At 40.9% G+C, this 23,138-nt stretch overlaps 3 protein-coding genes, 1 long non-coding RNA gene and 2 other non-coding genes across 9 annotated transcripts; 3 read left to right on the forward strand and 3 right to left on the reverse strand.

Annotated features, from left to right (window-relative positions):
• Window positions 1–411: 411 nt before the first annotated feature.
• LOC148098875 (uncharacterized) lies at window positions 412–2,813 on the forward strand. 2 transcript variants are annotated; one of them, XR_015719989.1, is made up of 4 exons: window positions 412–578; window positions 838–1,034; window positions 2,391–2,457; window positions 2,684–2,813. It is a non-coding gene; the product is annotated as an uncharacterized LOC148098875 (long non-coding RNA). The 2 variants fall into 2 exon arrangements; XR_015719988.1 differs by having other exon boundaries at window positions 838–954.
• LOC118454556 (small nucleolar RNA SNORA15) lies at window positions 2,090–2,227 on the forward strand. The gene has a single exon (XR_004843781.1). It is a non-coding gene; the product is annotated as a small nucleolar RNA SNORA15 (small nucleolar RNA).
• LOC118454557 (small nucleolar RNA SNORA15) lies at window positions 2,486–2,622 on the forward strand. Its single transcript, XR_004843782.1, has one exon. It is a non-coding gene; the product is annotated as a small nucleolar RNA SNORA15 (small nucleolar RNA).
• LOC102789408 (phosphorylase b kinase gamma catalytic chain, skeletal muscle/heart isoform-like) lies at window positions 2,637–12,429 on the reverse strand. Of its 2 annotated transcripts, none has more exons than XM_087850961.1 (10): window positions 12,143–12,429; window positions 10,511–10,649; window positions 9,223–9,401; window positions 9,067–9,121; window positions 8,923–8,988; window positions 8,669–8,832; window positions 5,009–5,099; window positions 4,596–4,749; window positions 4,373–4,498; window positions 2,637–4,147 (listed from the first exon to the last, which is right to left on the reverse strand). In XM_087850961.1, exons 2-10 carry the CDS (start codon window positions 10,591–10,593, stop codon window positions 3,890–3,892), a joined length of 1,176 nt encoding a protein of 391 aa, XP_087707087.1. In that variant the 5' UTR covers window positions 10,594–10,649; window positions 12,143–12,429; the 3' UTR covers window positions 2,637–3,889. The 2 variants fall into 2 exon arrangements, with proteins under 2 accessions (XP_087707087.1, XP_087707088.1); XM_087850962.1 differs by lacking the exon at window positions 12,143–12,429 and adding an exon at window positions 11,917–12,106.
• A 196-nt stretch (window positions 12,430–12,625) lies between these two features.
• Window positions 12,626–16,675, reverse strand: chchd2 (coiled-coil-helix-coiled-coil-helix domain containing 2). The gene is made up of 4 exons (XM_006795475.2): window positions 16,507–16,675; window positions 15,299–15,557; window positions 13,471–13,639; window positions 12,626–12,966 (listed from the first exon to the last, which is right to left on the reverse strand). Exons 1-4 carry the CDS (start codon window positions 16,554–16,556, stop codon window positions 12,956–12,958), a joined length of 489 nt encoding a protein of 162 aa, XP_006795538.1. The 5' UTR covers window positions 16,557–16,675; the 3' UTR covers window positions 12,626–12,955.
• Window positions 16,676–18,538: 1,863 nt separating this feature from the next.
• Window positions 18,539–22,151, reverse strand: im:7138535 (tRNA-splicing ligase complex subunit FAM98B). Of its 2 annotated transcripts, none has more exons than XM_006795474.3 (8): window positions 22,030–22,151; window positions 21,758–21,864; window positions 20,985–21,110; window positions 20,638–20,894; window positions 20,460–20,540; window positions 20,255–20,371; window positions 19,105–19,251; window positions 18,539–18,994 (listed from the first exon to the last, which is right to left on the reverse strand). In XM_006795474.3, the coding sequence occupies exons 1-8, from the start codon at window positions 22,149–22,151 to the stop codon at window positions 18,839–18,841; spliced, it is 1,113 nt and encodes a 370-aa protein (XP_006795537.2). In that variant the 3' UTR covers window positions 18,539–18,838. The 2 variants fall into 2 exon arrangements, with proteins under 2 accessions (XP_006795537.2, XP_035765689.1); XM_035909796.2 differs by having other exon boundaries at window positions 20,294–20,371; window positions 22,030–22,132.
• Between the last annotated feature and the right edge of the window lie 987 nt (window positions 22,152–23,138).

Raw genomic sequence — 23,138 nt, forward strand, 5'->3', positions numbered from 1 at the left:
GATATTTAAAACATTTTTTAAATAACACAAAGTAGGTGTGAAAACAACACAAAGATATAAAGAATTCTCAACATTTTATCCCTGGAAACGTTCCTGGATATTAGCTCCTGTGAAAATGAAAAATGACTGAAGAAAGTTAAGCAAAAAGCTCCTACAATAAGCAAAGAAGAAGAAAAACAACCATAAAGGTTAATAAGAAGCAACAAGAGACACACAGAGCTGTTAAAGAGGCGCGAAATTAAAAAGACAACCTGTTCAACCTGTGTAAAATTCAATCTGAAGACTTTATCTATGAGTCAGATTCTTTAAAGAAACTGACGCTCTGATTTAATATGTGCTCCAGTTAACCTCCCGTCCAGAAGGGGGCGCTGGTGCACGCCGAACTGTTTCTGTTTCACCCGCCACAAACTGGAGGGAAAAGAAGAGGAAAAGTCTTTAGCGTGGTTTATCCGGACGTATTTTGGTCTGCTGAAGATGTGGCCTTACAGACATCATGTAGAAGTCACCGTGGAGTTTTGTGAATGGAAAACGTTCGTGAAGAAACGAAGGTTAAAATATGAGGCTGTAGCGTGACGCAGGTGATTTTCCCCCATTCAGGTTGAAAGTATTTAGTTAACGGCACGTGTTTCCATGAACACGTGGACCCGATAATTTGTGAAAATTGTGTTCACTTGTGAATTAATTTAGTTATTTTCCGTAACGCCACCATGCTGTAAGAACACTCTCATAGGTTGTAACTATGTGGATAAGGTGTTACCTGACATCTTAAAGGAGGAATCCTGTGCAGGATGTGCATTTGTGTTTATTTGTGCTTTGTCGTCGTTGCTTGTTGCACAGGGTGGTACTGGAGGTGATATCCGGAGTAATCATGCGGGAGCTCCCATCTTGAAACACGCAGATCTCCATGTGGCTGAAGCGACCGGCAGATGCACACGGTTCTTAATATACTATAAGGTACAAATGAAACACAGGGGAAGTGACTGAGTTAGTTCATGACAAAGCAAAACCACGTGTCTTTTCAGGATATAACCAGGGTGAGTGTGTTCCCAAGCGCAAAAAAAAACGTGTTCCACTTATCCCAGTCTGTTCCATCACTACACTTTATGTGGCTTTTATCCAGAGTGTCTATGGAGATGTTGTTTCGTACTGAATATTCTGAATGGAAAGTTACTTTCAGCTGGTCCCTTATTCATAAGTGGTCACAACAGTGGGTAGTTGTTTGATTTGAACCACTGCGTTAATCTCAAGCAGTTTGGACTGTTGTAATGCTCTATCATCCTTCTTTTATCATCCTTCTATTAGTTGACAAAGCACTGAGTGGTTTGGCCTCCCCAGTATTTATCTGACTAGGTCAGTGTCTATAACATAGTCTGACCTCTCAGATCATCATGCAAATGTTTAATTGTCCCCAGAAATGCATGTAATTCCTCTTTTCACTAGCATCTACTCAGCTCAACTTGGTTTTAAGAGCTTTCCATTAAGTGGTAGTACCTGACACCAGGTTGTTTTTGTTTTGTTTTTTCTTGGCCGGGGTAAGTCATGAGAGCAACTCTTTCATAAGATTCAAACTCACCATGTTTGAAGGGGAAACGAGGGAAATTACTACACAGTGACCAAAACGGAGTAGAATGGAGTGGAGCCGAGGTGGTGTTGTTGGAAAAAGGCAGTGAAAAATATTGTGCCATGGGTGCTTTTCAGCTGCTAGTGCTCCTGATCTTTGGAACGAGCCGCCTGCTGACCTGAGATCAGTTACAAACAGGTTTAAAACCTTTTATTCTCCCAGAACTCAGCTAATAATTGTGCACCGGTGTTTTACTACTTTGTAGTAGTTTTATTTTGCAGTTTTCATTTTAAACCTACATACCGTTTTATGTTTTTATCTTCTACCCATTCACTTGTCAAGTGAAAGGTCGTTGGTTCGATTCCATCTGGAAATGAATTTCCCTCTAGGGGTTGTATCAGGAAGGGGATCTGGATATCAAACATGCAAAGCTACCCTCTGCTGTGACTCTTTTGCCAAGGGAACAGCCAAAAGCTTGAGTGTAATGAAATGTACTCTATAAATAAAATTACAGCTTGAATTTTGAATGCATGGCTGAATTCTGTTTTGCTCTGGATGTAGTAAATACAGTCAGACACCATGCGACATGAATGCTTTCACAAACTGACTCAGCAGGATGAGGGTGCTCATTGTGCTTCTCATTCTTATGTCAGAGTGAATACATCAACGGCCTCGTTCCTTCAAAGCGATTCAGCCGGTATATTAATGATCTGTTGCTCAACATTGCTTGCTGTCTTCCTCCCTGTCGATGCTCTGTGCTGTTGGCTTGTTTCCTGTTTTATTAGCTCAGATTTATCTCATAGCCTCGGTTCTCCTTCTTCTGTTTCAGCGTGCCTAACATTTACATGAAGTGCAGCTCTACCGGTCGCCAGCCTCTGGGGAACATCCCGAGGATGGTATGTTATTAGACTTGTTAACTTAAAGGCATGGGCGAATTCTGGTCCAGCTGCTCTGTGCTGGATACAGTCAGACACCATGCAACAGCCACGTCTCATTTCCACTAAATTAGTGGATGAGTGCCTTCCTAAAGCTCATCCAGCTGCGTGGGAATGAGCACAAACACACATTTGGCTATTCCTGATGGTTTCATATTGATTTATTCTGTTTTTCTAAATTCTGCAGGATGAAAGCTTCCAAAGCAAGACTGTGGGGACAACGGTCAACACACTCAAATCTGTCTGAAGTCTGTGAACATGTGATGTTTTTTTTGATGTGCATCTCACTCTGTTGATAATAAACTTTAAAATTGTAATTCTTTTTTGTCTGTGTGTGTCAGTGTTCTACTTCAAGCTTAAAAATGCTGCAGAAAGACAGAAAAGCACAGAATTGCAGAGCTGAAGTACTCCTCCATTTGCAGGACTTGGGGTTTTACATGTTTTAATAAATACATTCATAGCATACAAGTTAAAGTTACACTTCCCTTGAGTTGCTGCCACCAGAGCATACTCTGCATATTGATTAAGTAGGCACATAGTTCTCAAACTGTAAATACACGACCTTTCAAGTGTGCAGGTTTTATATTCCAGCCAGATAAACTGTGCAGGTATTTCCCACAAGGTTTCACAATAGAGTATAGACTTGCTCTATAACTAAACTCTATATTTTCCTCCTGAGTCACTCTTTAACATTTGAAATATAAACAGTTTTTAGAGTGCGAAGGCTATAAGAATACCATGTAATGCTGAAAAAAAATTTGTTAATATACAGGGTGTATAAAAAAAAAAAAATCGGATTTAAAAGCGCCTTAATTCCACAGCCATTCGCCGTTTAACGATCAAAAGACGAACATGTTCTGTTAGAGCAGATTCGAGTTTTACATGGTTGCTGGTAAGAAGCTTAACAATAGCAGCGACTCCAGACATGCTCTCCAAAGTATGGGCAAGGTTTAACTGCCGAGGGAGACACATCAGGCATTTGCAAACGTAACTTTTTGTATATTCAGCCATGTACTTTAAAATTTACCATAAGTTTCTATGTTCATTAAAAAGTATAGCCTTTTGAAATCTGATTATTCTTTTTTGATACACCTTGTATTTGAGGGGCTGCATTCAATCTAAAGCACAGCAGCTGCATTTTCATAGGACACAAGCTGACAATGGGTTGAGTACACTTTTAGAACAAAGCAAGCACAATGTCACCAGTGGCATGGTTGAAAATTTTGCCAAACATTTCAGTCCTTGAGATAAATCAATCCCCCTGTAGTCACTACGGCTGCTTTTAAAAATGCTGCATTATGCATAAACTAGTTGTAGCAGTTCTTTTCTACGAAGAAAGAAGTTTAAATGTTTCCCCATGTAAAACTCAGCACGCGTCAGTCCACGCTGCTTGTTACTGGATGGGCTCGTCCGCTTCAGTGGCGATCGAAAGCAGGATGGTTTTGGCCGTGTTCTCAAAAAGTGCTGCTCTGTTCTGGGTTTGGCCCTTCTTGACCCAGTGGCCGTAGATCTTAAAGGCGCACGCATCTATGAGCTTGCGGATGGGCTTCACGGCGTACGGGTCGCTCTTTATCACCTCCTTGGTGATGGGCTTGGCACGGCGATAGTTGCAGTAGATTCGCATTGTAGCGAGAACGGTCAAGCAAATAACCTGATGGAGAAAGTTCCGAAAAGGTTATGGTTTCTTTATGAACTATCAAAGACAGTAAAGTTGTAGTAGACAGAAATAGACAGAAATTTAGGGGGGAGCAAGATCTAAGTTTTTTGGAATTAGGGTTATATTTTGATCGAGATATGATAAAGATACCATAAAATATATCCCCCAAATATGAAAACTATTAAGATTTTTAGTTTGATAAAATCTTGTGTTTCTCACCTTGAAGCGCCTGAACGGAGTGAATTGTCGTACTTCGTGCACCACGTACTGTGAAAAGAACGAGTGGTTCAGAACATCTGTAGCTGTGAAACGCTGCTTTGGATTCACCACCAGCATCCGCGAGATCTGGAGGAAGAATTATTTTAGTTCAAAGGTTTCAACCTTATCACCTAACTTATAAAACTGAGATTGCGAAAAGTCAACATTGCGAAAGTAAGATTACCAAATCTTTGACCGTGTCTGAGCGGTCTTCCCATTCAGGAGAGGAGAAGTCGTACGTCCCCGCTAAGATCATGCGCAGCATCAGCATCTGTTTCCTGTGCCAGAACGGTGGAGAGCCCGCGAGCAGCGTGTACATGATAACACCTGAACTCCATCTGCAAACACGAGTCAGAACAAAGTTTATCTAGTCTGTTCACTGTGCAGTGTGTACATGCATAATCTAATCACCTGGAACACGTATTAGCCGAGCCACACAACAGATAATATGAGTCATTATTTTGTACGCAGGCTTATGAGATAATTCTAACACACTGTTGAGCTGCATAAGATCAATTTTGGTAACATGAGAGTAAAGCTGACACTCCCTCCTATTGATATTTTTGTTACTTGGTAACCGATTTCATGGTCGCTCACATGTCCACAGCTGTCCCATATCCTGAATGTCCTGCGTCCATAGAGCACTCAATGATCTCAGGAGCAAGGTAACCAGGAGTCCCACACACCTCTGCATTACAGACAGGAAGAGTAAATAAATGTTATTAGAGGGAGCATATTCCCTGATCTTTGTCTGTCAACATAAAACCACTTTTACAGAATTTCAAATAAGGCTTAAGCGCTTAAGAGCTGTTCATTTACATGTATTCATGAGTGTATCCTTGTCTACATGCAGAATTGTTCTTAGGCAAGAACCCTAAAAATTGCCCTCAGTTTGTCTATCAGTGTCAGTGTGTAAATCAGGCGTGGAGGCCATGGGTTTTGAATCACTAGTTAACCTAAACCAGGGGTCTGCAACCTTTAACACCCAAAGAGCCACTTGGACCCGGTTTCCACGCAAAAGAAAACACTGGGAGCTGCAAATACTTTTTGAAATCTAAAATGAAGATAACACTACATATATTGTTTGTTTGTTTTTACCTTTATGCTTTGTGTGAACAACTAAAGTAAGTAAGTAAAGTTTATTTATTAAGCGCTTTTCACAGACAGGCAGTCACAAAGCGCTGTACACAAGTATTAAAATAAACAATACAATCAATAGACATTATACACAATGTAAAAGATCAAATGTAAATAATGTAAAGAATATAAAATACGTAGATCAACAAAAGGCCTGTTTGAACAGAAAAGTTTTTAACTGCTTTTTAAAAGAATCCACAGAGCAGCTAAGCTGTGTTGCTTATGAAATCCATGAAGTGCTACTGAGAAAATTACATTTTATTTATGTAATTAACACATTTTGAACTCTTAAAGAAATATAACCAAAGGAAAGACACCCAGCTGAACTAAAATGATCCATGTAGCAAACAAAAACTGCTGTGAGCCGCCACCCTTATATGGCCTTTGGGCTTTTGGAGCCTTGACCTGACTTTTAAAAAGTAATTGAAAAAAAAAGCACTATGCTGCTAAAAAAAAAAAAGATATTTGCAAAATTCTCCCTAAATATGTATTTTACCTGGTTAATGTGTGTGGCGGGGCGTGGTCTGCAGTGCCGCTGTATGGGAGTCGGACACACCTGAGCGGCACCCGCAATCACGCCTCGCCGCCTTAAAGTCTGTGCTCTCTCTGCTGTTGTGTTGGTATGTGTCGGGCTGTATGCGTACAGCAACCGTGTGTGAAAAGCAGTCAATAAAGAGATGCTGAAAAGCATGTTCATACAAACATCGTCGGGTCTGCCGTGATATGTTTACAATAAGACTTATGGTCCCGAACTTCTGCGCACAGCGTCTGCAAATCGGGGGTTTCATCTTTACGCAGGACTGTAAGCTGTCATTTGTGGGGCATGAGCGGTGTTTGTTTTTAACATAGTTCACGGTGGAAAATAGCTGCCGACATAATGTGGATTCAAGATCCATAATTGGCCTACCTGTGGTCAAAAGTCTCAATAAATGCACAGCGTTTCGGCGGGTATACCGGCTTCCGCAAGTGTGATGCTTATTTTGAGCGATTTTTATATTTCAAAATCACAATAATCTTCCAATTTAGAACTACAAGTTAAAAAAAGAACTACACACAAATAAAATACACTTCAGCTAAATACTTCTAAGTTATTTTCCCAAACCACCCAGAGCCGCAAAATAAAGACTAAAGAGCCGCATGTGGCTCCGGAGCAGCGGGTTGCCGACCCCTGACCTAGGCTAAAGTAATGTGTTTAGACTGTGACAGGAAGCAGGAATACCTGACGTAATCCCACACAGGCACAGAGAGAACATGCAAAGGCTACAGCCAGTATTTCAACTGGGAATCTTCTTGCTGTGAGGCAGCAGTGCTGACCACTCTACCACTGTGCATCCCTATTACAGCTGTTGTGTCTGCCCAAGGCACTCTCTGACTTCTGTATGACCTCTGTTCTTTATGTGACCCATAAATGATCCTGTGCTGTTTTACTATTTCACTGTTTGGAGATTCCCCTGATGGTCCTTTAAAGACCTGCATGGGCAGGTCTCTGCAGGAACCTGGGTAGACGTGGTGGGAACACCAGTATTTTTCATGGCAGAACTCTGTCACCACTTTCCTATACAAAATACACACAGACATGTCACGCAGAGTTTTAAGACTACAGCCATTTCCTTCGATTTGATTCATGCTGGTGGATCTAAAACCCATCTGAATAGATTTGAGTCAAATTTGACCCAAACGGTATGTAAGGGTTAAATATTTACTGTCCTTATTGTCTATTAATATCTCTACAACTACAAAAGTGACACACAAATAGATGATATATTAAAAGAAAAACATAATACAGTATCTTAGGGAAGTGTTTGGCCATCATATTCAATGGGAATCAGTGCATCTGTACTGGAGAGACAAAACAAACTCTTTCAATTTAACTCAGTCTGGTTCAATTTTATTTATACTGTTTAACCGATCCAATTCACAGCAATATTCACCTCAAAGGGATTTATACTGCAGGCTAAAGACCCTGAAAACCACTGTGTGAGTGAGCACTTTGAAACAGTGTGAAGGAAGAACTCCTTTTACCACAACTGGTTGGGCAGATCGAGCTACTTCCAAAAGACATTCCCTCATTTGAGGTTTTAAAGATAGAGGTAAAGAGGAGTCTTCCTGTATCTCCTCTATGGGAAATACAGAAAGATGCTGATGCTACTGGGCTGCTCATCATTTAATTATAATTCAACCTGAATCTTTTTTATTGTCGGTGACTGATAAAAAAAAAATTGTGTGAGAGGTGGAGTACTGAAGGAGGGCACGGCAGAGAAAGTGTGAGAACTTCTGCTCACAGCTTCTGATTCTCCTCGTTTTTATCATCATCAAACCATTCAGCATGCTCTCATGCCCTGTGGATGGAGATCTCACCCTGAAAGAGAGGTCTACATCCCGCTAGAAATATTACATTACGTTGAACAGCATTGTATTGATTTGAGAAACTCAGTACAAACTATGCCAATGTTCCACCTCAGCCCCTCACTCAAGAGATTAGGTTTTTCCTTTAATTTAACATCCATCTTTAGGGAACATCTATAGCATAATTAAAGTATTATGCATTTAGACATTAATTGAACACATTTAGATTAAGTGCTGCTGGGTCAAGTAGATCTCCAGCCTAATGGAAGAAGCCCATTACGTCTTTACCGACTGAACAAAACTATCCAGCGATGCACAGTTTCATTAGACGCTTGGCATTTCACACTGCTAATGATCCGACTTCTGAGAAGTCTATTTGAAAGGTCAGTGTACTGTGAGTGTCTGGAACTGCAGCAAATAGATCAGAGTGTCCTGTTTCTTAACCTTTGTAAGAGCAGCTAAGAGAGCAGGGAGCAGTTGTGCAACCAGACCCAGATTCTCCGCTCACCACCAACAGCTGATGTCCTGACGAGTGCACTGCAGGCTGTAAACTGTAACTTTAATATTCACTCAACTCAGTAGTGGGTCTGAAATGATGCACTGGTGTTTAACTGTCAGCCAACCTGTGAACGTTTTTAATGCTTTAAGTATTTTTGTCATCTTTTGCCAAGTTGTGTGATTACAGCCACCTTTTTGCTCTGCGAGAAAGTCATGTATTCTCCCTTGGTTTCTGAACTGCTGACACACTTTGCAGTAATGGAAGCTTTCACTGACCTTTGAGCGTCTGTCCTTGCTGAGTCTGCACAGCGAAACCAAAGTCAGTGAGTTTGATGTTCATGTAGTCGTCTAAAAGGATGTTCTCGGGCTTCAGGTCCCGATGAACAATGTTCTGGGCGTGGAGAAACTGGACCACCTCCAATAGAGACCGCATGATCTTCCTAAAGACAACACGTACAAACCTTTAAAGAGTCCTTTTAAGAGTTAGCGGAATTTATCTGTTTTTTTTATTAAATAACATGCTCACTGACCGCGTTTCCTTTTCGCTCAGTGTAACTTTTTCTGTGAGGTAGTCAAAAAGTTCACCCCTCTTCATTCTGGGAAAAAGAAACTAAAAGCTTTGGTTGATTTTCACATAAATACCTGTTCAGGAATCATCCATGTGAAACACTTACAGGTCAAAAACCAGGAAGAAGAAGGCCTTGGACTCATAGCAGTCTTTGAGCTGAACTGGAGAAGAGAGTTACTTTGATATTTGGCCATGTTAGAAGAACAAAGTTTAAACGAACCCAAGTTTTCCCAGTCAAACTGATTAAATGAAGCATGCGTACTGATGTTCTCCTGTCCGTAGACTTTCTTGAGGATGTCGATCTCCTTCACCGTCGCCTCTCTGATCTCTTCGATCTCCTGCGGCGTCATCTTGTCGGAGGGGGTGATGTCGATGATCTTCACCGCGTACTCCTGAGACGTATGCTTGTCGACGCAGCGGCGCACCACGCTGCTCACTCCCCTGAGGATGAAAAAAAACACATCAGCCGTCCGAGCTGCACATCTGTTGTTTTTTAGGTTTGGGTAGGAGGGCAACTTGTGATAACTGCTGGATAAAATGTTCTGTGACCGTCACAGTGTCTTTCATCATGAATCATGTGTTTAACCGTTTCAAAACAGCACTGTTTTTGGTAAGAAATCAGTGACATGGTCAGACTAAAGGAAAGTATTGTGTGTTTTTACCATCTTATCAGTCTGACAGAGCAAGTAAAAACAGTGAAGAATGTGCTTGTCATGAAGATTGTCTTGTTTATCATTGACGTCCAGGAAAACAGAGAAAAACATCAAGTAAGCAAACTGAAAACCTTACTGCTGAAATTAAATTCAGAGGGCGATTTATGAATGAACAAGAGAAACTTCAGGGTGACCACAGTAAAGGAACTCCAGTGACTTTTCTCTGAATGAAGAATACTAGAAGAATGACACATTGTCCACATCCTGTGACCTCCTGACCTGCATGTGGGAAAAGGGGGTGAAATTACATAATCTATCAGACCGACGGCCAACACTTTGTCTGAAGCGTGCTGAAGTTAATAAATGTGGCCTCCTTGGATAATGTGTCTTACGTAACAGCACCCCCCTCTGACAGCTGGTGGACTGAATGACAATGGCAGGCCCTGGCTCGGCTCCCATTTCTCAGGGGCTTGTGGGAAACTTTGGGGAAAGTGCTTGTTCTGTGCAGAGAATGATAGCTGTTTGAACTGAGGTCTAAATCTGAGGTGTGTTGTAAAGTTAAATGAGTCTCTACAAACTAATAGCAAGTAGATATTTTACCATTTTTTCTGTTCTGCCTTGTTACTCTTTGAAGTTACTTTGTGTAAACTCTGAAGAAGAGACGAGTTGGGTTAAATTCACAAACAATAAACCATTATTGTTTTTTGGGGTTTTGCTCAAGTGGATCTTTATCCTGGAACCCTCACATGTGGCTACATATAGGTCTAGTTTACCTAATCTTTAAGAGGTAAAACTGTGCACTCTTTAGTCCAAAGTCCAATGGAGAGTTTTCTGCTCAGCTCAGTTGGGTGAACCTCTGCTGTGGGTCACGTTACGATGATGGTTTCGTAAACATACCTTCCCAGAATCTCCTTGGGCTCATATTTGTCGTAGAACTCTTTGGCTCCCACCCAGTCAGGGATCTCCTCCTCCTTGGTCATGTTTCCAGCTCAAGGCTAATAGTACAGAAGTATCTCCTCTTGCAGCTGACCTCAGGCTGCAGGCAGAATATGCATTCAAAACAGCAGCATTTTCACTAAACACAGCTCTACTTTAAGGCTTTTTGCACATCTGATCACACTAGAACTGCTTCCAAGCTGTTCTGATGGATATTCACCAGTTAGCTGCTTCACCAGCAGGAGCTGTCCAGATAAGATATGTGTTTGGGCACCAGGCGTGCCAGCTGTATTTTGTAGGCCATACTGTTCAATTTAAATGTGTTAAGTGTTAAGTAATTAAACAGATCAAGCTACTGAGTGATACTTAAGTAATCAAAATCATCAACAAATGAATCATTTAATTGTAATTATTACCAATAACATCATGTAACATATGGAGTACAGTTACTTTAGGCATTTTACACCTACTTAAGTATATTCCCTTAACTGCTAGGGCGTAGCCATAGACAGCGATACCTTTTTTCCTTTTAAATTGCAGTGTGATTTATTTTAATCCATTTTATTTATCTTTAAGTATTCTTATTTCCTTTGGTTGTCCCAGTGCCACTCCGTTTAAAAATTACTAGAACGTCCCTGATCCCAATTAATTACTTAGCTTGAAACTACATTTTAGTGTTTACAGGAGACAAACGTCTCGTATCTACTCATTTGGATGCACTTCCGGCGCAAAAATCTCAAGAAAAGATTCAAAATGATGATGATTATTAGCATTATTTCCATGTTTTTAGGATTATAACGGCCTATAAGCCAAGTTATTATTAAAACCTGTCAGAATATAGACAGAACTGAAACAGTTCTATTAGTGTGGAGATTTCTGAAAATCATACATCACTTTGAGCCCCTAAATGACTGAACTCGTGATTTTTAATGGAAATCAGTTCCCACTTCTCCATCTGATTACTTACATCACAGGAAGAGTTTTTTTGAATAAATATTTTCTGCAATTCTGTGAATAAATGTGCAAAAAAGAGCAATGTTTTCATAAATATCCAACAGAAAACGTGTAGTTTGGACATTCTCCTTTTACTGTAGTCAGAAACGAGACTGGCCAGTGAATGCGCACTGAATACTGAACAGGAAATTCGTATTTTACAGCCTGTAACATGTGCCAACATCACTGTGTCGCTTCAGTTTCAATAAAAGACCAGTTTGAAAATATGACGATGGTCTCAGTAACACGGCTGTGGTTAAATTTTCCTCTTCGATGCTCTAACGCGCAAAACATCTGATTTTTAAACATCTGATTTTAAATGATAAAAAACAGATGGGCGACTTTTTCCTCCCGTCGTTACAACATGTACCCACCTGTCTCCTTTCACTTCTTCCAGTAAAGCAAACAAAAGTCCAATAAACTCACAGAACGTGTTTTGGGTGACTACAAGAAGCCATCGTTTCAAACTTAATGTCATACCAAACACAGCGCAGACTAATAAAGCAACCCACGCCACCACGTGTGAACCCGTTCAACTGCTCACTCACTGTCTCCGAGTGACCTGCAATATAAACGCATTAAAAGGTCGGCGTCCCTCACCGTGTCCGTCAGTCCCTGATACGAAGAGAATCCATCATCAAATCGCGCACAGTGAGTTTCTGAGGACGAACAAAGAGCTGCAGTCAGACTCCGGCGCTATGGAGCGTTTGCGGGCCTGCTGCTGCCATGCTGCAGAGGGTGAGCTTTAATGTCAGGTGCCAAAAATAACTATTTGCTTCGGCAGATGCAGAAGGACACCCTGAATGAGTCCTTACAAAAACCCCCATCCATGAAATAATACCCCGCGGCTCGTGCTCTCGCCACGACGCTTTTAGAGTCAAAACATTACTTCACGCGCAGGTTGCAGCTCGTGAATTTTGCGCTGAGAGCAAAGTGACGGGACAGGTGCGGGACACCCCTTTGTAGCTGCTGTAGTCTAATTAAAGAAAGCGCAGGTGTAAACAGAAATGCTTCAGTGTAATAATACAGAGCGCATATGATGAGGAGACGTGGGAAAAAAAATAAAAAATTCACAGACTCTCGTTTTAATTCAAGTCCTTTATTAGTCTGAATCAAACCCAGCAGCCAGAAGGTGAAAGTGGCCTTTTTTTCTCTCTACAAGTTTTGACATGAGAGACAGGATTTAAATTAAAAGCATGCACTGACAACTGAAAATAAACCTCAAACATGAGCTAAAACCAAAATATATAAACATTATTTATAAGACTATGATTACAAGCTCTGCAGCAGTCTGAGAAATGAGGCTGTCCGAAGACAATTGATCATTAAAACATGTTTATTGATTGTGAATTACACCCTCTCAGTATCTGTAATAAGGAGATGTGATCTTCATTCTGCAGATGGCATCTCTTCTCATGACAGACCTGTGGAAAGAGATAAAAAAGGACAGTTAATACTTTAAATCGTTTAAACTGACTTAACATACTTAGGTTAAGGCTCCCCCTTATGGCCACACTGGGTATTACAGGAGTTTAGAATAGTGCAAAGTCATTTGGCTTTGATATGCGAGCGACAAAGGGCTCATTCAAAGCCTCGATGCTTGCTGGGTTAAACTCAGTTTGAAAAGAGAAATGAGACTGAAAAAGCAACAACCTGATGTTGATCTATTTGATATGAATCAGGAAGATCCAGTACTATAACAGAATTTTATGTGGGATGAAAGGAGCATGCTGAAAATGTGCAACAGGTTGTGCGTCTACCCCCCATAAGTAGCAAATGTTTAGCTAGCCTCAAATGCAACAGAAACTATAGCATTTCGTAACTACACTCACTTTAAATATATCAAATTACTAATAATGATGAAAAGCAACGACTATAAGACAGAAAACAGTCTCCATTTATACAAAGCCTGGACGTGTTTCACTCACCATTAGCAAACCTGCACTGTTTGAGTACCTCACTGAAGCCCTCGCAGAGCTTGAGGTCGCTCTGGTTTTGGGCACACTCGACGAACTGCCTGAGCTCGTAGGAGCAGGCCTGCTGCTGCTGCTCCTGAGGGGCCCCCTGCTGGTACACAGGCTGGGCCTGGTACGGCTCCTAATACACACAAGACAGAGGATTAAATCACGTGTGTGACAAAGATCAAAACAGAGTTTAACATGTCAGAACGAGCATCAGTTTTGTATCACAAAGATGGAATATCTTCCATTAATGACACAAAGTAAATATATTTACACATCTATCGATAAAAATGCTGAAATATCTAAAACTGCAATCCTCAAACTGCTCAAGTGCGTGTGGTTTCCGAGTCCTTTTTGTCATAAAGAAAAGCAGAGTAAATGATTGGTCATCACTCATATCTTAAAATCTACTATTAATGTAACTGCATAAAGATAGTGATCTACTGGGTTCAGGGTTAATGAGACAAACATCATTATGCATTTTTCCCTGCACTTGTGTGAATGTAAATAAACCACATTTGACCTTTGGACTTTTGTTTTGGTTATAAATGTTGTCAGGTTTATATTGTTGATTGTCATTAATGCTTAGAATATTTAACCATATAGGCTTGTGGGGATAGGTTAATTGATTAATCCAAATTGTCACTAGGTGTGAATGTGCGAATGAAAGTGAGTGCGAATGGTTGTCTGTCCCTGTGTGTTGGCCCTGCGACAGACTGGCGACCTGTCCAGGGTGTACCCCGCCTCTCGCCCTATGACAGCTGGGATAGGCTCCAGCGCCCCCCGCGACCCTGAAAAGGATAAGCGGAAGCGAATGGATGGATGGATGCTTAAAGGTGTATAATCGATTGTCTAGTGATAGGTTTGATCCTTAGTTGTCTGCAAAGACTTTGTGTACATTCCAGAGTGTTCTGGCATGCACACTCACAATCTTAGGGTCATGAGAAGAGGTATCTTTTCTTACTGATGTATGGTATAGCAAACACACGTATATCTGTTTTACTCTAAGTGCCTTTTGTTTAGATGAACTGCTGGACTTCCAGACCAGCAGGTTTAGGGAAGTCGTTTATGGGGTCACACACACAGACAAGGTACTCTTTGTGTGCATGTAGACGTCATATGTTAATGAACCTGTGTATATTCATGTAACCTCAATTAAAGAGGTTACTGCTCCCCCGCAGTGTTACGGGGGAGCGGACGAGACCGACTGGGGTCAAGCGAAGGAACGGCGCTTGTCGTGGTTCTCTCCCTCATGAGTAAAAGAACTTTGCCTACTTGGTGTTCAATGCTTTTTGCTGTGTAGTTGAATTGTCTTGAACGTTCCAGCGAATAGGTTTAAGCTACAAACCCATCAAACACCCCAAATATTTTTCATAACTGATGTTTTCCTTCAGCAGCAGCTGTGTCTGTATTTTCAAATTAAACTTATCACATGTGTAAACATAAAAAAATAAAAATAAAAAATAAAAAATAAAAAAACCACAAACCCAGATTGAGCAGAGGGAGTAATTCATCTCTAATCAACCAGCACTGATTGCACTCAAGAGTCTTAATGAAAGCAAGATGATTCCTTCACTGCTTTTAGTTAAAAGTCTGAATTTTCATCATATTGTTTCCATCTGGCTGTTATTATACTGAGCTACCACAGTGCATGTAACTGCATCCATGCGTTACATAAAATGTGGTGTTTGTTTTTCACATGTCCATGGTGCAGAGGCCCTGCATACTGTGTCTCAGACACCCTAATCTTCCTTGAAACTGTTCCAGTCCTGTGGCTGGCTAAACCTGGGCTTACCTGGTATGTGACGTCAGGCCTGGCAGGCTCTGAGTGTCCTCCGCTGAAACCTCCAGTCATGGCGTGACCGATTGTGTGGCCTACCGCCGAGCCTACTGCCACCCCAGCGGCTGTAGACGCCATCTGGGCAAACATACCCGGCTGCCTGGGCGCTGCGGCTGGCGTGCCCACAGCGGACGGAGGCGCCTGCATCGGAGCTGGGGCGTAGGAGGGAGGGGGAGCAGCCCGGGCCATAGGTGGTGGGGATGGTGGAGCCCGGCTGTAACAAAAACGTTTTAAGAACTTTTTAGTCCAAACACAATCAAAAACAGATATGAGCTGACATCTGTTATTCCAGCTATTACTCTGAATCACTGCAAAGGTTTATGAAAGCTTAGATAAAGGTGAAGCTCTGATTCGGAGAATATCTCCACACTAGTAAGACATCAAAGGGCTACTTTCAGCTGATCACTTATTCACAAGCGAGAATAATATTCAGATGCTCTTCTTGATGCAACCACGAAGGGATTTGCGTCTCCTCCTGGGATCTGTTCTTCACTTGCTAAGAAAAAGTGTTATCCTGTAGCTGGATAAAGTAAGCCCACCTGTGCCCAAAGTGAACTTTAAACAACATGTCACTGTGGAAAATAATCAGTCTTTCCCTAAGCAGCTTGGCCTTACAGGTGGAGACATTGGTACAAATTATTAAGCACCAAGAGTCAAATGTGTTCTTGCAATTCTTAGTTTCAGCTAAATATCCAGCTTTGTTTCGGATATATTCAGTGAAAGAGAAATGAGGGCACAGAGGGATTATACTTCCCACAAGGAGAAGAGAAACAGAAATACTTCCAACCCTTGTGCGACTTATTTCATTATAACTTGGAAGAATTAAGTCTCAGTTTAGCTGCAGGTTAGAAGAAAAACTATAGAAGCTGATGCAACTCCACTGGCTTTGCTAGCATGTGGGGATTTGTACAGAGGAAACCACGATAAAGACAATGACCTTCATCGTTTTCATAACACAGTAACTTTCTGAGCAATACCCAGATTAACCGGCAATTAAGCTTTAATTGAAGTTATCCTTATGAGCTACTTGAAGCACCTCATGACCTGCACTTTCCTAGCTAACATACGGCACTATGACATTACCTAAACGTTAGCATTTGTGCTAACTAAAAATATCTACTCTACCTTTCTTTAACAAAAGGGAATTAAACCCTAAGTGTTACCTGGCTGGAGGGGGCATCCTGGACGTCCGGCTTCTGCTTCCTCTCGGCATGTTGAACACTTAAATAAGTTTACCTGCGGGTTTAAATAAATACACACTGACGCTGTCACACCGCTTTATATTCAGCGACCTTTAGACAATCCGGAACTTTCCGCGTGTTACATCATTTGTCTCCCGAGTAACTTCCGGTGTGCAGGATACACAACAAGGACGATTCCGCCAGGTGAGTGTTGCGTAACGCATTACGTTGTTCACCTAGGCTAAAGGTTAGAATTGTTTTCTGTGCTATCATCAAAATCTTAAACGGTTTTGCTTTATTCAGTATTTGTTTAAAAAAAATTAACTCCGGACTGCTTTTACTTGCAAACTGTTTTTGATATTGTTATATAATATTATTTACATGTTTCATATTGTAGGATCAAGGTCGTCTCACATTGAGCTTCATATCTATTTCTTTGTCCTTTAAACCGTGTATATATATATCTGTATTTTTACCCACGAAATGCTGCATAAGGTTTATTCAGAACTTTAAATAAAAAGAAAAAAACACATTTGAACGCATGTGTGTCATAAAATAAGTTAATTATTGTTTGCATTTGATTTAGTTTCTCTAAATCAGATATCATCCATGAATCTTCATGTCTCCTCCTGCCTGGCAACTCTATCTTCAACATACACTATCCCTCCTCTGCACATGTCCAAACCTTCTCAGCCTTGCATCTCTAACTTTGTCTCCAGCTGCTGAACACAAGCTGTCCCTCTGAAACAATCTCGTCTAATCCTGTTAATTCTGGTTACTCCCAATTAAAATCGGAACTTCAACTCTGCCCGATATGTTGTGTCCATCACTGCAGAACAGTGGAAAGAAATCAGAAGCCCTTTAGCAAAGTATATATTTGCATCTTCCAGCCCCTTTCTCAAAACTTGTATGGTGTCCAATAACTGGAGATAATTTATCTGAATTCCAGGTGCAGGACCACACCTCATGCACTGGTATATGCCTCCAGCGCCACAAGCTGTTTGTACTCATTTTCATGCCCCACACTTCTCTCCTTTTTCCCCATTTCAGTCACTTCTCATTAGATCTGCCTGGCCTGGGATCTGCTGCCAGTCCCCTCTGAGGCCGTTCCCAAACCATAGCTTCAATTTATGCTTTCTCAATCTGCTGTTATCAAACTTAAATAAAGATGTGGTCCCAGCTTGTTAAAAGCAATTCATAATCTTAAATTGATCAAGATGTTCTTTGCATCAGCCGTTACTTCAGTATTCCTACAAGTCCTTTCTCACGCTTTCTCATCCAATTTCAGACTTAAACCACTTTCTCATATTTTTTTTGTTTGTTTTGTTTTTGAAAACTCAAGAGGCCTTTTTGTCCAGGCTCTGAATCAACAGAGAAGATGTTAAAATAACATTTCCTAAAGTTCAAAGGTACTTAATCTAATCCATAACTATCTGCAGATTTCAGATGGTTGAGGGTGGAGTTTCAGATAATAAAACAATTGAAACTGTTGTTTATTAAACTGGTGTACAAGATCTTGAAATTATTTCAATACATCACTGTGGACTACTAGAACTTCTGGTCAAAATGAGCTTTACCTTAGCACAACTTTGGGTTTGGCAAGATCAAAATTAAACATTGAAACCAGTTTATTCCAAATATATTTAAGATAATTAATATTTGGATGATCTTTTCCTTCTTTAGGCAATTTAGACTTTGAAGTGGAAACACTGGGACTAGAGAGATGACTCAATGCTGTAACAAGGAGCTCTCTCAGGGGGAAGTGAGCCTTGGTTAATGTGTAACAATAAAACAACATTCTTAGATATTCAAAATCACCCTTCACCAACTGGTCCTTTTAGTTTTTTAAGATGTGAGGCTTTTTCATTCCACATAAACATGTTTGCTATCTTATAAAATCACCTAAAAAAGGCAAGGGGAACTCTTGTCTCCAAAATGTGAAGTGAGCATAAAATGTTCATGCAATAATCCTTAAACAATGCTTTATGTAAATTGCACAAAATACCAACAGATGTGTGTTTCAGAGGTTTATTCTTAAACAAACTTACTGATAAATGTGGAAAGCCAACATTTTTTCCATTTTCTGCTCTTTTACCAAAATATCTGGTCATGTACCAGTACTTCATTGCTTTTATAGAAATGTACACAATCTGGTATGTGCATGACTTATAACTATAAATTATACACAGATTTATAACTACAAAATTATATATAGCACTTCCCAATCGTAGTTTACCTCGCAACAAGGATTTCAATAAAGCAAAATGATCGCTTATTTCTTAAATTGATAAGTAAGGCCAAAAAGAAGGACAAGTTAATCTTTTTTCCCTTTCTTCTTCTTATGCTTATGAGATTGTCCGCCTCCTCGTCCCCCTCTGTTGCCTTTCGAGCTTCTCCCTGTCCAAGCTGGCATAGGAGGCTCAATTTCCCCAGGTCGTCCTCCTCTGTCTGGTACACTGCCCATCAACGTCTAGTGACACCAGAAAAAAAACAACAACAACAAAAAGAAAAAGAAAATGCTTACTTAGCTGGAGTCAGAGGCATCTTCATTAAGGATCACAGACACGTTCATGATTGTACCTTGTAAACAGAGGTGCTTGTTCCAGCTTTGACCGGGTCAATGAAGGACTGATCCTCTCTGGCAGCGAGCAGCAGAGATGGAGACACTTGGGAAGAGCCGATGAGGGACGCAAGATTAGGCGCCGAAGCCAGCGCAGCACTGCGCTCCTGTAAATAAAGGATGGACTGAATGGAGATGTCTGATATTCATCTTCTGCGTCACCAGCACATGCTCTGACGATGGCCTAAAGCCGACTGACATAAAAGTAGTCTGTTGCAGTTCAGTCAGACCACACGATGTCAGTGTTGTCCTAATAACACCGTGATCTTGCAGACAGTAACAGACATATACTGTATATAAAGATTCAACATAGCCTATAGGTCTAAAGAGTGAAGTAAAACTACATTTTTTTTCTCCTAATGGGAAATCCTCTGTTTGCAAGACGACATTAGACAAATGGGTTCTCACTAAATTTAAGCCTGCCATGGGGTTTACTTGGGTACAAAATCACTCGCAGCTCCAAAATCTGACTTTCGATGTAAAAGCTCCACCTGCTGTTCAAAGCTTCTGTTTGCAAGGGGCACCCAAGTAGAAGAAATCTGCCTTATGCTTAATTTATGCTACCAAGGTTGTGTCAGTATTTTCCTCTGGAGACGGGTTTTTAAATCACCATTGCAATCGAACAAGATCTCAACTGTGCAGTGCCCCATGTGGACGACACTGTGCATCAGTTAAATGCTGATTGGTTGAAAAGTGGGCCGGAATAAGGAACAGCAGAGTTCACCAGAAGTGGAAAAAATACATTATGAAAAGCTGAGGAAGGGGCTACAGTGCACACTTTTCATTGTTTTTAACATTCTGTTTCACTTCAGCTCTTTGCATGTTAGAACTTCACTCTTGTCTGCAGCTGGCTGACAGACTGACAATAGCACAGGCAAGAGCCACAAGAGCACAATTTTTATAGTGCCCACATCTGACAGGAGACGCCCTCTGCAGGTAGATGGGCAGCCCAAAGCTTCCTCATGCACTACCACTGCTGAACTAAGATTTTCTCATTAAAAGGGAATAGACTGAAGAGATAAACCAAGGCTCAGAGTAAAATAACCCAGCTAACAGGCAAATGATCCCCTTCGGTAGGAGTTTATAAACAGAGTTATTTAACATTCCTACCTTTTGTTTTTCTCCCCATGCAAATGATTCAAGCGTAACCTGAAAGCGCGTGACCATCATTTGTCGCCGACGCCGATAGTCCTCGGACAGAATTTCATTCATTTTTTTCACTTGAAGCTGAGAAACAGAAAGAGGCAAAGATGTAAATGCCACATTAGAGTCCCGTCTAAAGTCTTGTGGGCTGAAAACAGGCCTGGCAGCTTACCCACTGCTCTGAGCTGAGGCTGGTGCTGAGAAGAGGTTTGGTCATGTCTCCACTTGGTAGGCGAGAAAGCCTCTCATTCACCTGCATTAAAGCAAATGTTTGTAAACTCCTCTTTCAGTGCTTCTCAGTCTGTATTCGCAATTTATTCATGGCTCAATCTCTGTTATTTCAAGCTTACCTCGTTCAAAACGTCCTCAAACCGAGAGGAGGCGTCCATGTTGAGAGCACGCAGAAGTAAAATCCATTCTGCTTGCATCTCTGCCTTCCTCCTGTTTTCACCCGAACCGTCATCGCCTTCGTTTTCCTCACAAAAGTCATGGCTCAGATCTTCAACTCGCTGCTCTTTTTCAGAGTCCGCTTCTGTCGCCCGCTCGTCAGGATGTGACTCTTTGTACTTGATAATGCGAACTGCTTGCAATTCTGATACAAGGAACTCTGCAAGATGTGCAAAAGAGCACTAAATCCACGAGCACTGCAATCATCTGTTCTTACTACAACAGTATCCACCACAGTCCTGTTTCTCACCAGCGACTTTGTTGAGAGTGGACGGGTCCAACACCTCGGAGGTCAGCACAGCGAGGGGAGAGGATATGTTTGATAGTACATTTTTCAGCTCTCCCGCCAGCAGCACATCACCTGACCCTCCTGAGTCTAAAAAAGGACAATTAAGCCAGTTTATTTAACACATTTCACTGCAAGTTGAGTCAGAAAGATCTGATTTTTTTCATGGCTTATATTTGTAACATAGTAACCATCAGTTTGTTTACCAAAGCATGTTTTGGTTGTAGTTATATAATGCATATAAATTACAGCTAATGTGAAGTGCATCTCAGTAGTTTCATATTAAATTAACTGCGGGTAAAATTATGAAAATGGTGTCACTATCCAAATGTTTCCAAATCCAATTCTACTCTACATGTGAAGATGTTTTGCTTTTGTAGAGCATCTGTCAACTACGATATATATGTAAAAATATCCTGTTATTTTTATTTATTAAAGGCATCTAAATTGGCTGTTCTGTAACTGGTTTGGTGAATTAATGTGGATGTTTTCAGAAAGGACTTGCATTTTGTTTTACATTACATAAAAAGTTAGGTCGATTCTTAAGCAGTTGCTTTGCTGGGTTGGCCCACTTGAGACCACAGTGACCCTTCTGCGCGAGATAGTAAAAAATCCACAATCCTGAGATGGTTTTCCTCCTTCCTTGGGAGAATATGTGCTGTATTAAAGGCAATGGTTAAACATAAAAAAGCCTCTCTCAAAGATTTATGAATGAAAATCTCAGGCCTGAGCCTCACCTCGTAGCTCCGGGCAGAGAGTCCTGAGCTCTGCACACAGCCAGCTGAGCAGCGGACAGGGAAGCTCGTCACATCTGCACCGGGAGAGGCAACGGCTGCCCGGGTACCTAACCAGGAAGTAAGTGGAGGCGACAGGTGAGATTACCTATTCACCTGTCAGGCGTATCGGCAAGCGTCATTATACGTCAAAAGCCCAGAAAGCAGGCAGAGAATTAAGGTTTCTCTTCTCAAATTAAAGTTTCGTAACGACGAAAATCAAACATGTTAATCACCCCAGAGCTTTAATGGCTGAAACTGTCCCCGCGCTCCTCTCCATGAAGACAGGCGTGCACGGCTTGTTCTTTACTCTGCGAAGTTCAAGTGTGTTTACAAGGGGTGCTTCCTCCTTTAACATCCAGGACGCTCACCGCCCCCTGCTGGACGGAGTGCGCACAACAACTTCATAAATAACCAAGTCATTCACTAGATAGGGAATTAATAAACAAAGGATAAATTACAGAATCTCTAACGATATTACAAAATATGAACACAAAAGTACAAGATTGTGGGGCAAGTGTATGAAAAATTATAAAAGTTACCAGTATTATTTGCCCCAATTTTAAAAAAGAAAATAAGTAATCGTGTTTTTTTAAACAACAACAACATAATTATTAGAAAATATATTAAAAGCAAAGCAGAACAGGAAAACATTACATTTTGTATGAATAGGTTTAGGTTATTTTTCTGTTACAGAATTAGTGAATAAAGTAGTACATTTTCAAAGGTTTCAAACTATTCGTGTAATATTTACTCTCCCTCAACTTTCCACTTTATGCATCTCTATTTGACAGCATCTTTTTAAAACTTTCTCCCGTGATATAATGAAAAAAGTTTCACTCTGCCCCCACACATCACACCTTTCTCACTTCTTGAGGGGAACAAATTGTCCTATAAGGACGGAATACGTGTTTGTTTGCCCGTTAGGGGTCACCAGAGGTCTAGTATAGCCTGCTGTGTTAACCAAAGATAAATCTGCTGGCATTAAGTACCGTGAAAGGTGGGATGCAACTAAACAGATATTAGATACGTGATATGTGATGTTTGTGTAATATATGTATGTATTGTTTTCTGCTACTCAAATTTAACTTTAAATCAGATCTCAGTTGTCATGTTAGAATACAGATGTTTGAAACGTGAACACAGCTCCATTCATTAGAATGTATTAACATCAGCTTCCATCCTCTGCTCTGGGGTGAATATTATGAGCAAATTAACTAGTTTAATTAATTAATGTCTGTTATCTTGTCAAATTATCATTATGTACAGTGGCTGAACATGAACTCAACTAAGAATATCACAGTCATGTCTCCTGTTCAGCTGTTTGATACACCATTTACGCTGA

Source organism: Neolamprologus brichardi, chromosome 14, assembly GCF_056152115.1.
Source record: "Neolamprologus brichardi isolate AB-2024 chromosome 14, ASM5615211v1, whole genome shotgun sequence".
NCBI classification, from domain to species: Eukaryota; Metazoa; Chordata; class Actinopteri; order Cichliformes; family Cichlidae; genus Neolamprologus; species Neolamprologus brichardi.